We start from the raw sequence: 11,275 nt of genomic DNA, 5'->3' as shown, positions 1-11,275 counted from the left end.
ATATATATATATATATATATATATAAATGACACCAAATAAAAAGTTTATGTAGTTTTCTATTTTTATTTTTATCTCTTTTGTACATTATTTTTTATTATTAATATATAATAAATTACATAAATTAATAAAAATATAGAAGTCGTATAAAAATAATATTTTGAGGATAGCAAAATGAAAGCTTAAAAAACATAAAATACAATAAATAAAATTTAAAGAATGAATAAAAAGAGACCTATTTGATGTTTTAGAAAAGAATTTCAGTTTGATTTTGAGATTATATTGACAAAATATAAGTCTATTCCACCTTATTCCACCATGTTCCATGGGGTAAGGGTAGAACAGGTTTGTTCCACTTTATTCTATTATATTTTTGTTTGTTCCAAACCAAAAAAAATGATTAATGTTATAGATTTTTCAATTATAGATTTTTGACATATAATGATAAAAATAAATAACAAAGCCTATAAACTAAAAATCAAATGTTTAAGATATTATTCAATAAAATTAATATCAAAACATTTGGAAAACATAATTAATCTCATAAACATATATATAAGAAAAAAATTGGGGACTTTGGAGGGATTGAGACAGTGGATTGTTTCTATATAAAGGCTAAAGCTTTCTATTGTATATCTGCACATTTTGAATGAGCTCTCTCCAACAGAGAAGTGGTTTTCGAGTTTGTTAAAAAGGTAAACCGTTAAGAATCAAGAGATCTATATGGCTGTAACCGGAAAGTTGATCATGTACGTAGACATCAATTCACGTGGAGACTTGTTCCATGATATGCTTAGGCATAAACCACACGACCTCGCTTCCATTTCACCTGATAAAGCTCATGGTTGCGACGTCGATGGTGAAGCAGGAGCTGTTGGCTCCGTTCTTTGCTGGAACTATACCCATGGTACGTACGCAACCCTCATTCGTTGTTCAACCATAATTTCTTCTATAAGTTTTGCGTAGGTTTTGAGTCATCTCAGATCAACTAAATTGTAGTTAATTATATAATGAACAAGAAGTAATTTATTTCGTTTTGCTTGGAAAAAAGAAAACTACAAAGGTGATAATTGAAGACATTGACGAGAAAAAGCACAAGATCGTGTTCAACGCAATTGGAGGAGATCTTCTGGGAGACTTGTACAAGTCCTTCAAGCTCGTATTTCATGTTGAACCAAAGGATAATGGAGAGCTGGCTATTTGGACCTTTGAGTTTGAGAAGTTGAATATAAGTGTTCCTTATCCAACTACCTTCATGGACTATAAATATAATTATATGTTGGGTACGTGTTATTAGGGATATGGATGCCCATAACATTAAGTTAATAGATGATCTGCAAGTTCAAGCTCCGCGCGCATTTTGCCGATTAAATAAGATGAATGGATATATAATATAAGCAAATTTAAGAATAAACGAGACTAGAGATAGCTAGATATGGCTACTTAATTATGCTTATTGCTTAATTGCTCCTCCCATGAATATGTATGTATTAGTGTATGTTTCTATAAATTTACAAAGAATAAAACCTTATTCCAAGTCAAACTAATTAAAATATGAATCAATTCACAAGTTGGTTTTAATTTTGATAAGATTTAAAGAAAATCCTTGTTCCCGTTTACTAATCAAATTAAATCATTATTTACAAGGAAAAACATGATCATAAGGGTGTGTTTGGTGTCAAGACAGGATAAGACAAGACTGGACTGGACATGACATGATAGGATAGAACAATTGTTCAACCTTTGGTAAGATAGAACTGGACAAAACAGAACAAGTAAAAAATGATAAATTTACCCTTGATGAGTTGTTTATTTTAATTAATTCATGTAATTTATTAAATTATAATAGAATAACTATTTTTTAAAACAAAATATGTCATTTGAAGTTTTCGTCAAAATAATTAAAATGACACCAAATAAAAAGTTTATGTAGTTTTCTATTTTTATTTTTATCTCTTTTGTACATTATTTTTTATTATTAATATATAATAAATTATATAAATTAATAAAAATATACAAACCGTATAAAAATAATATTTTGAGGACAGTAAAATGAAAATTTAAGAACATAAAATACAATAAATAAAATTTAAAAAATAAATAAAATGTAAATAAGAGACCTATTTGATGTTTTAAAAGAGAATTAAGTTTTATTTTGAGATTATATTGGTAAAAATATAAGTATGTTCCACCCTGTTCCATGGGGTAGGGGTGGAACAAGTCTGTTCCATTTTGTTCCACTTTGTTACTGTCTGTTCCACATAAAATTCATGTCAAACATGAAACAATGATCCATGTCCTGTCTCTGTCGAGTGTACCAAATGCACCATATGTGCTGAGTGTCTCAATCATAAGATAGCATGGTGTCCCAACTATATTATGCACTTGCGTTTAACAAAAAGATTCATGCATATCATGTAAAAATGTTCATAAACAGTATATATCAAAGATGTATCACGAAAATCGTACTAACATAAATGCATGAATGCCAAAAAGTCATAATATTACATGTATCCTAGTTAGCACAAAAGTCATAAAAACTCACCTTGGTTGCTAATGTTTAGTACGTAGTCTCCTGTACAAAAAAGTTCAATCTTACAAAGCTTGTTTAGTACGTATAAAAGATTAGTGGTGGTCAAAAGAATTCAAGGGTTGATACACATTTTTTCCACTTTTGAACATAGTCTATGTACTCATCAATCTTATAAAGCTTGTTTAGTACGTACATGAATGATATATATATATATATATATATATATATTACAGATAACACATGTACATAAACGACTTTTTTTAATTTTACTGATAAATAAACAATATGAAAAGTGGTGAGATATCACAAGCTTAAGGAGTTAATTGATGGATTTAAAGAGTGGATTCACATCTCTACCAATAATGTGTGAAATGTTTGTGTGCCTTGGGACTTGTACATCTCTACCGCAGTGCATGTAATGTCTGTCCTCATAGTCATAGGTAAGTACCATGTGGACATCATTCATAGCATATACTTGATCCATACCTTATCTTAGAGATTTTTGTGTATATTTTTTAATAAATTTAATTGCAAAAGAATGAATATTTATATATAATATATATCTATAAGAAATGCGCTTCATTATTGTATTTGATACATTAAAATATGTACAAGTCATTTGCTATCGAAAATGGAACATGAGTCCCTACTTACAATTAGGGATGTCCAAATCTAGTTAAGAGGGGGAGAAGGGGGGGCTGGGGAGGGGAAACGTGAGACGCTATTTTTTTTCTTTTTGATTTGATGGATGAAGTGGTGATATATAAATTAAATGAGGTATTAATGAATCGTAGGGGTGAATTGAAGTAATTGAAAACAAACATGTTGAAATCTGATATCCAACATCTTGATGGGAAGCTGAACAAGTAAGTTTTGTTGTTATATTGGATAAGTAATTAAAGGTATGTTTATTAGCAGCTTAATTAATGTATTTAATGGAAATCGCAACTTATTCAGTCCATGTGGATGGATTATTTGTTGTATATTTGGTTCTAAATCAGGAAATCATGGGGGTATATTAGTTCGATAACTTAACAACGATGATAATATGAGCTAATATTATCCTAAGGACAATAAATGAAGTACGTCATAATTTGTTTGTATTCCTAGTAGAAACAAGTTTCAACTTTTAGTATTATATTAATGAAATAGTTAAATATGGTAGTATTTGATCATCCAACTCATTTTGTGGGTAATTTCAAGTTGTTTGAAAGAATTCATCTGATGAGAATGTATATAAAAATCTGAATTAAATAGATTGATCAATGGAAGTCAACAATGAGAACGTATCTTGTGAAGCAACATGATCTTAAAGAATGGAACTCAATTGGTGGACAAAAAGTGGAGATTAGCATATTAATAAGTAAGAGTTGGTAGAAGAAATATACAGATCGCATGAAACCATATATAAGATGATGAAATCCTTCATCGACTTTCTCAAATTGTCGGTTCTTTTTCTTTTTGGATTGAAGATGTAATCCAAAATACATCTTCAATCCTTCATCGGTAGCAAGATTGAAGATGTATTTTGGATTCTTTTTCTTCGATAATTGATAACTTAATGGTCATGTTATGTTTCTTAATTATATGTACGGTTATATGATGAAGTTATCTTGGATGTTAGTGTTTTTGTGGCAATCATATATTTTTTTAGGCATGATATGGGATTTTAGTCTTTTGAAGTGCTAGTCATTAGCCATACCAGTGATTTGGAGGAGATCTCTTATTGGATTTTCTGTTATTTAAATCGCGTATCTCCGTCACTTGTAGTGTTTCATATGCTCTTGCGATGCGTACCTGATACAGAGAAATCTTTGCCGCAGCGGAAAATAAAGAAATGGTTAATCTATTCAAGATAATTAAAGTATATGACAGGCAACTTTAACTTCAAGTTTCCTATCTTGACATAATTCAAAGCCATCTGGTTTAAACCTTGATCTTTATGTTTGCCTTATATCTGAGGGTGTCTCATGAGGTGGTGCTGACAGACGAGGCCCTAGCTCCCATAATTTTTAATGTTTTTCTTATAAATATTAAAATTAAATTACAAAACAAAACATTCATTCATATATATATATATATATATATATATATGGAGGTTCAAACGAGAACTCCTTTATTTTACGAGAATGCTACAACACCCTTATCACATGTGATAATACACATGAGGGAACCTGGTGGTGTGCGGACGACGTATTATACGACTTAGGTCGCGCCAAATGTCATTTGCGTCTATGATTTAGCATCACATCTGATGGTCTTGATGGATTATAATATCACATCAAAAACACCCTTAGTATATGTGATAATACATATGCGAGGGGGTTTAGTGGTGTAAGAACGACTTGGCCCGCAACCAAGATCACGCCAAAAGTCGTTTGCGTCTCTGATTTAGTATCACATATGTATCATATGTGATGAAATAATAATATCACATGTGATTATTTATATATATATGTAATGTGTTGTAGTTGATTTGGTTAAAGAAATTAATTGTTGGGTAGAGAGAGTATGTTTATATATATATATATATGTGTGTGTGTGTGTGTGTGTGTGTGTGTGTGTTGTAGTTGAGTTGGTTAAAGAAATTAGTTGTTGGGGTATATAACTAATACAACTCAATTAATTGAGATATTTATAAAAATGATAAGAATTCATTTATTATGATTTGAATATTTATGGAATATAACCAGAGTTCATTAATTATGATCAATATTTTATATTGGAAAACAATCAAAACTTTTATGAAATCACATATTAATCAAATTAAATGGACAGTTGAAATTAAATTGTATTAGTTATACAAATGTAAAAGGATTGCATAATAATTCAACCACCCCCCTCTATAGATAATGTGTTGTAGTTGAGTTGGTTAAAGAAATTAATTGTTGGGTTGAGAGTATGTCTTACCTGTCTAGGTTTAAATCTTATTTGTTGTTTTTTTATGGTTTATAAGTTAGGGTTTTTTTAGACCACATTAATTTAATCATATGAATTGATTCTATAATTAAATCTATCGTTCTTTATTGCTTAATAATTCCTTTTCATCCAGTTTATTCTTTTCAATGCTAAAACTTTTGATATTTTATTTTACGATCAACTACGACTTAAAAGATATTAAATGTCTTGCCTTTAGATTCGATCTAAAGCAAGTTTCTGAAAAATCTTGATTATGAAAGCATAATAGATGATTCATCTTCTAAAAATGTTAGAAAATCTATGGGGTTGTTTGTTTACCTCTTAACAGTTCCATTAAGATGTCACATATGAATCATTAAGAGGTGAATCTTGTTTAGTAAAAAAAAAAGTCTGACTCTTAATGGTTCTAAAACCCATATTTTGTATCATGGGTCTCCCTAAAAACCAGCAGGTAGTTCTGATTTTGGCGTCGATTTAAGTTTTGTTTTAAAGTACCGTTAGAGGGCATCAAGTCAAGGAGGGGGAGGGGCCGAAGAACAACGGAGAATAAGAACCACTCATCTCTATTAATTCACCTACGTCACATCATTATTTTATTAAATGTATTTATTTAGTTTTTTTCTCGATACCAATATGATTGTGCATGGGCATAAGACGGGACAGTTGGTGTTACTATTGATATAGCATTGAGTAAATCATCTGAATGATTGGTTGTGATTCAGCTCTAAATTGTATTTTTAAAATAGGTTGGGGTAGTCGGCTGTTTCTATATAAAGGTTAAAGTTTCCTATTATTTATTTGCACATTTCAAAGAAACCAATTTTCTGAGTCTTTTAAAAGTTAAGCTTTAAAGGATTAAGAGATCTCTATGGGTCGAATCGGGAAGTTGATCATGTACCAAGACATCAGTTCATGTGGAGACATGTTTCATGATCTTCTTAGATACAGACCCCATGATATCGCTTCCATTTCTCCTGATAAGGTTCATGGTTGCGATATCGTTGATGGTCAACCAGGAGTTGTTGGCTCCGTCTTCTGCTGGAACTATACCATCGGTACGTAACCCTCATTTGTTGTTCAACCATAGTTTCAAGTTATTTCAAATAAATTAAACTATTATATAACAAACAATAATCTTTATATAATTTCTTTCATTCACATGGAGAAAAGATGGAAAAAAGCAAACTACAAAGACGAAAATCGAAGAAATTGACGAGACAAATCACAAAATGGTGTTCAACACAATTGAAGGAGATCTTCTAGGAGACTTATACAAGTCCTTTAAGATCATGTTTCATGTTGAACCACATGGAGATGGCAGACAGTTGGCTACTTGGACCTTTGAGTTTGAGAAGCTGAACACAAGTGTGCCCTATCCAACTAACTTCATGGACTATTTATTGGCTGTTACTAGAGACATGGATGCCCATAACACTAATCAATAGATGATATGCAAGTTCAGGTTCGAAACAAGAGGGGGATTCACTGTCAGCATTTAGTTGATTTAAATAAGAAATGAATAAAACAACTTGAAGAATAAAGCAGTGGTAGCTAGATATGGCTACTTAACTGGAACATGTATGCTTGTTTCTTCCCATGATTCGTAAGTGTATGTTTCAAGTTACCTAGGGTTTATATTGTTTGTATTTGGATGTCCTCTAAGGTCCAGGAGTGATTGTAATATGATTGTAGTAAGTTTGTGAAACTTTTTTTTTATTATCCTGGATATCCAACTCGTTATGCAAGCTAACTAATTCCAGGGGGACCACCTGCTTTGCTTTGCAGATAGCCCGAAGTCATTGCATTTGAACTTCTGTAGCCACAAGGGGATTTTTATTTCTCCTTGGATTTGAACATGAGACCTCCACGTACTTTTGATCTTTGGAGCCAAGCTCAAACCAATCAGGCACCACCCTTATGGTTAAGTTTGTGAAACTTTCATCACCCATGACCCTTGTTTAATCTTTTGAAGCTCCTCTTACATTTAAAATTTTTGAATTTATTGCAAAGGATAACACAGACACATATATACAAAGAGAGCCGGTGATAAGCCGTATTATTGATAAAATTAGAAAGGAACTGAGGTGGACTATAGTTTTACGTTCGTAAATGAGAAGACTCTAAACAATGTAAAATTAATCCCCAAATTTTTAGGGGTTCTGTTCAAAATCATATACTAATAACATGTTAAAAGACGGCCCTACCAGTATATACGGTAATTTCATTGAAGAGGGATCGTCGAAGGGGAAAGACATTTTTCCATGTTTAATAGAGGGAGAGAGTCCCAAAGAAACCTTTAATTTTCATTTCGATTTTAAAATAAAACTTGATGATTTGTTGTACATCATAAAATTTTACTCGACCATCATGTTATTGATCAAAATGGGATATAAAATAGAAAATTTAGAACTTTTTTCTATTGATCGAGGAAAAAAAATCGTTCAACAAACCTTCTTATATTTTGATGCATTTTGTTCAAAAATAAATTATAATTTCAACTATATAATGTTTTTTGTAAAAAAATTAAAATTTATTTCTTATAATCAAATGATGTTAACGTATGAAAGTTTTATAAGTCCGACTTCATGCATGGGCCACCGCCCGTTACATTTTGGGACGAACGTTAGGATCAAGTACCATCCATGAAAATATATGAATAAGTTGGGGGTGTTGGTGTAATTTTTCTCAATAATGGCAATAACTGAAGTGGAAAGAAAACATGGGGGCAATTGCTGTAGTTTACTCAAAAATATTAATTCACGTTGAATTTTATTTTATTTTCTTTCAGAAAAAGTGGTGTTATTAATTAGTGATTATTAATGGGTATTAATAACACGCATGGCTAAACTTGAAAACGAACTTATAGATCGATGTGTTGAATATAAATAATAATAATAATAATAATAATAATAATAATAATAATAATAATAATAATAATAATAATAATAATAAAAATAAAATAAACATTTAAATTGATGTCAATAATCAAATATCAAATATTTATTAAAAAATAAATTATTAACCTAGATATCAAACCCGCTATGCGAGCCGACTAATGACCACTTGTTTTGTAGATAGCTCAGAGTCACCGTATTTGAATCTTCGTGACCACAAGGAGATTTTTATTCCTAATTGGATTTGAAAGATGTTATAGAATATCAAACTTGTTGATTGAAGATGTTGTTGTTCATATTGAAGACTTGTGGAAATTGGGAGGGGGTTGGGTTCAGTGGGTTATGTCTATATAAGGCCAAAGTTACGTGTGTAATTGAACATTCAAATTAAGCTGTTTTAGAATCTGTTAAAAACCTCTGATGGCTCTAATCGGAAAGTTGATGATGCAGATAGAGATCAGTTCACATGGAGATATATTCCATGATCTTCTTAGGCACAGACCAAATGATCTTGCTTCCATTACCCCAGCTAAGGTTCATGGGTGTGATATCCTTGATGGTCAACTAGGAGCTGTTGGGTCCGTCATCTCTTGGAACTATACCCATGGTATGTAACTTAACCCTTCTTATTGTTGTTCCATTTGCATATATAGCTTCTTCAGCTCTCCATAACTGTAGGATTCAAGTTTATGAACAAGAACCTTTTTTCTTTCAATTTGCATGGAAATTCAAAAAGATGGTAAAAAGAACACTCTTAAGGAGATAATTGAAGAAGTTGACGAGACAAACCACAAGATAGTGATGAAGGTTATTGAAGGAGATCTTGTGGAAGACTTGTACAAGTCCTTCACCAACATATTTCATGTCGAACCCCATGCAGATGGTCGACAGTTGGCTACTTGGACGTTTGAGTTTGAGAAGTTGAATGCAAGTGTTCCTTATCCAACTGTTTTCATGGACTACATAATGGAACTTATCATGGAAATTGATGCCCATCACACTAGTATTTAGATGCATATACAGCTTCACTGTCTGCATCTACCCCATTAAACAAATAAAGCAACCTCAAGAATAAACCAGTCATAGTTATGCCTACTTGATTGGGAACATGTATGCTTGCTTCCTCCCATGAATATATAAATCAATTTTAAACGATCTTCTAATTTTATGCTTTGCACATTATGCTATGATATCAAAATAAGCATGGAACAAAACAAGAGGATGCATCGTACTTTAGTTTCGTTTTACTAAATTCTCCGTACTAAGAACCGTAATCTTATATCTCTACAATTTCACTATATATAAATCTACATGACAACCAAAACTTTTATAGATGCAGATCCAGCCACTTGAATTAGACCATTGTAGTTCAATCAGGTCTTGAAAATGCTTAAACGGTGATTCTCAATAGGAGTTATCTCTATTTGCACCTCAATTTCACCACTTTCCACGTCGGTCAATCGAAGAACCATATCTTGTGTGATTGCCTTGTTATTCCAAATGATATGGCTCTCCTCTACAAGGCGGTTATGCTCGTTGGGTTGAACAGTCTCAAGTTTAGTACCAACCGGGAGATGGTGCAAGTTCGAGCCCATTTGCAGGCACTCAAAGTATGGATTTACATCAACACTTGTTACCCCCATGTTATCGTCTTCGCTAAATGTGTCTTTATCGTACACCGTCTGAAAGACAACACACATAGGCGTTACTTATTCCCATAATTATAGATGTAGAAGCCAAATTGCAGCAATACTTACAAGTTTAATTGGAACCTTGGGGTCCTTGATGGTAAGCGTCAGATCATCTTCCCACACAGGATTGCAGTTGTCCCTCACTATTTTAGTCTTTGTTTTCTGCGTTTAAATGCAAATTAATTTGAAATGTGTTAAATTATAGACATATAAACATCATAATTTTTACAGAAATAGATTAAAGATGGACCTGATGATCCAAGGTTGCGACCACGTACGGATCACTGGTGCCACGGGTTCTATCACGTATAGCCAGATTTGTCCCTCTCTTCACTCTTAGCCTCAAAATGCCCATCACCCCTTCCATTCGATCTCTGTAATTTTAGTCTTAATACCTTAAATACGTTGAACAAAAGTGAGAAAAGGTTAGTTAATTCTGGTTTTTTGTTTATTGATAAATGAAAATAGAAAGGTTCACATAAAATGGTTGATAGATAAATAAGGAGACCATGTCAAACCCCTTCCTCCATCCATAGTATATGTGAGGTTGAGACACCATTTTTGATTTCACCAGAAAATATTTAACAATATATATATATATATATATATATATATATAGAGAGAGAGAGAGAGAGAGGGGGGGTTATTATAGAACCTCTTACATTTGTACAATCAATACAACTCAATCTCAACTGTCCATTTAATTTGATGAATATGTAATTTATAGAAGTTTTGATTATTTCCTATTATAAAGTATTAATCATAATTAATGAACCGTATTCATATTCCATAAATATTTAAATCATAATAAATGAACTCTCGTCATTTTCATAAATATTTTAATTTATTGGGTTGCATTGGTTGTACAAATGCAATAGGTTGTATTTGAAACAAACTATATATATATATATATATATATATATATATATAGAGAGAGAGAGAGAGAGAGAGAGAGGAGGGGGTGAGTTATTATGGTATCCTTTATATTTGTACAACCAATAAACTCAATCTCAACCTTTTATTTAGTTTGATGAATATGTAATTTTATAAAAGTTTAGATTGTTTTCTAATATAAAGTATTGATCATAATTGATGAACCCTAGTGATCTTCTATGAATATTCAAATCATAATAAATGAACTATCATCATTTTCATAAATATCTCAATTGATTGAGTTGCGTTGGTTATACAAATGTGATGATTGCATTTGAAACATCCTATGTATATGTGTGTGTGTGTG

The 11,275-nt window shown here is 31.5% G+C and overlaps 4 protein-coding genes across 4 annotated transcripts; 3 read left to right on the top strand and 1 right to left on the bottom strand.

The window, feature by feature from the left end:
• Positions 1–721: 721 nt before the first annotated feature.
• On the top strand, positions 722–1,295 carry LOC112522747 (MLP-like protein 28). The gene is made up of 2 exons (XM_025132047.1): positions 722–905; positions 1,075–1,295. Exons 1-2 carry the CDS (start codon positions 722–724, stop codon positions 1,293–1,295), a joined length of 405 nt encoding a protein of 134 aa, XP_024987815.1.
• Positions 1,296–6,153: 4,858 nt separating this feature from the next.
• Positions 6,154–7,151, top strand: LOC112523428 (kirola-like). The gene is made up of 2 exons (XM_025133025.1): positions 6,154–6,505; positions 6,621–7,151. Exons 1-2 carry the CDS (start codon positions 6,319–6,321, stop codon positions 6,893–6,895), a joined length of 462 nt encoding a protein of 153 aa, XP_024988793.1. The 5' UTR covers positions 6,154–6,318; the 3' UTR covers positions 6,896–7,151.
• Positions 7,152–8,736: 1,585 nt separating this feature from the next.
• On the top strand, positions 8,737–9,439 carry LOC112523539 (kirola-like). The gene is made up of 2 exons (XM_025133181.1): positions 8,737–8,951; positions 9,081–9,439. The coding sequence occupies exons 1-2, from the start codon at positions 8,765–8,767 to the stop codon at positions 9,353–9,355; spliced, it is 462 nt and encodes a 153-aa protein (XP_024988949.1). The 5' UTR covers positions 8,737–8,764; the 3' UTR covers positions 9,356–9,439.
• A 278-nt stretch (positions 9,440–9,717) lies between these two features.
• LOC112522746 (protein C2-DOMAIN ABA-RELATED 10-like) lies at positions 9,718–10,402 on the bottom strand. The gene is made up of 3 exons (XM_025132046.1): positions 10,286–10,402; positions 10,102–10,197; positions 9,718–10,026 (listed from the first exon to the last, which is right to left on the bottom strand). Exons 1-3 carry the CDS (start codon positions 10,400–10,402, stop codon positions 9,718–9,720), a joined length of 522 nt encoding a protein of 173 aa, XP_024987814.1.
• Positions 10,403–11,275: the final 873 nt, after the last annotated feature.

This window comes from Cynara cardunculus (assembly GCF_001531365.2).
Source record: "Cynara cardunculus var. scolymus isolate 2C chromosome LG 12, CcrdV1, whole genome shotgun sequence".
NCBI classification, from domain to species: domain Eukaryota; kingdom Viridiplantae; phylum Streptophyta; class Magnoliopsida; order Asterales; family Asteraceae; genus Cynara; species Cynara cardunculus.
The sequence above is the reverse complement of the archived record's forward strand: the minus strand, read 5'-3'. Positions and strand labels throughout refer to the sequence as shown.

Bases quoted from the DNA above. Each gene is read 5' to 3' on its own strand.
- LOC112522747 (XM_025132047.1), top strand. From the start codon at position 722: ATGGCTGTAACCGGAAAGTTGATCATGTACGTAGACATCAATTCACGT. The intron at 906-1,074 runs GTACGTACGCAA...TGATAATTGAAG, and splicing joins TTGCTGGAACTATACCCATG to ACATTGACGAGAAAAAGCAC.
- LOC112523428 (XM_025133025.1), top strand. From the start codon at position 6,319: ATGGGTCGAATCGGGAAGTTGATCATGTACCAAGACATCAGTTCATGT. The intron at 6,506-6,620 runs GTACGTAACCCT...CATGGAGAAAAG, and splicing joins CTGCTGGAACTATACCATCG to ATGGAAAAAAGCAAACTACA.
- LOC112523539 (XM_025133181.1), top strand. From the start codon at position 8,765: ATGGCTCTAATCGGAAAGTTGATGATGCAGATAGAGATCAGTTCACAT. The intron at 8,952-9,080 runs GTATGTAACTTA...AAATTCAAAAAG, and splicing joins CTCTTGGAACTATACCCATG to ATGGTAAAAAGAACACTCTT.
- LOC112522746 (XM_025132046.1), bottom strand. From the start codon at position 10,402: ATGGAAGGGGTGATGGGCATTTTGAGGCTAAGAGTGAAGAGAGGGACA. The intron at 10,198-10,285 runs GTCCATCTTTAA...ATTTAAACGCAG, and splicing joins TCGCAACCTTGGATCATCAG to AAAACAAAGACTAAAATAGT. The intron at 10,027-10,101 runs GTAAGTATTGCT...GTTGTCTTTCAG, and splicing joins CCAAGGTTCCAATTAAACTT to ACGGTGTACGATAAAGACAC.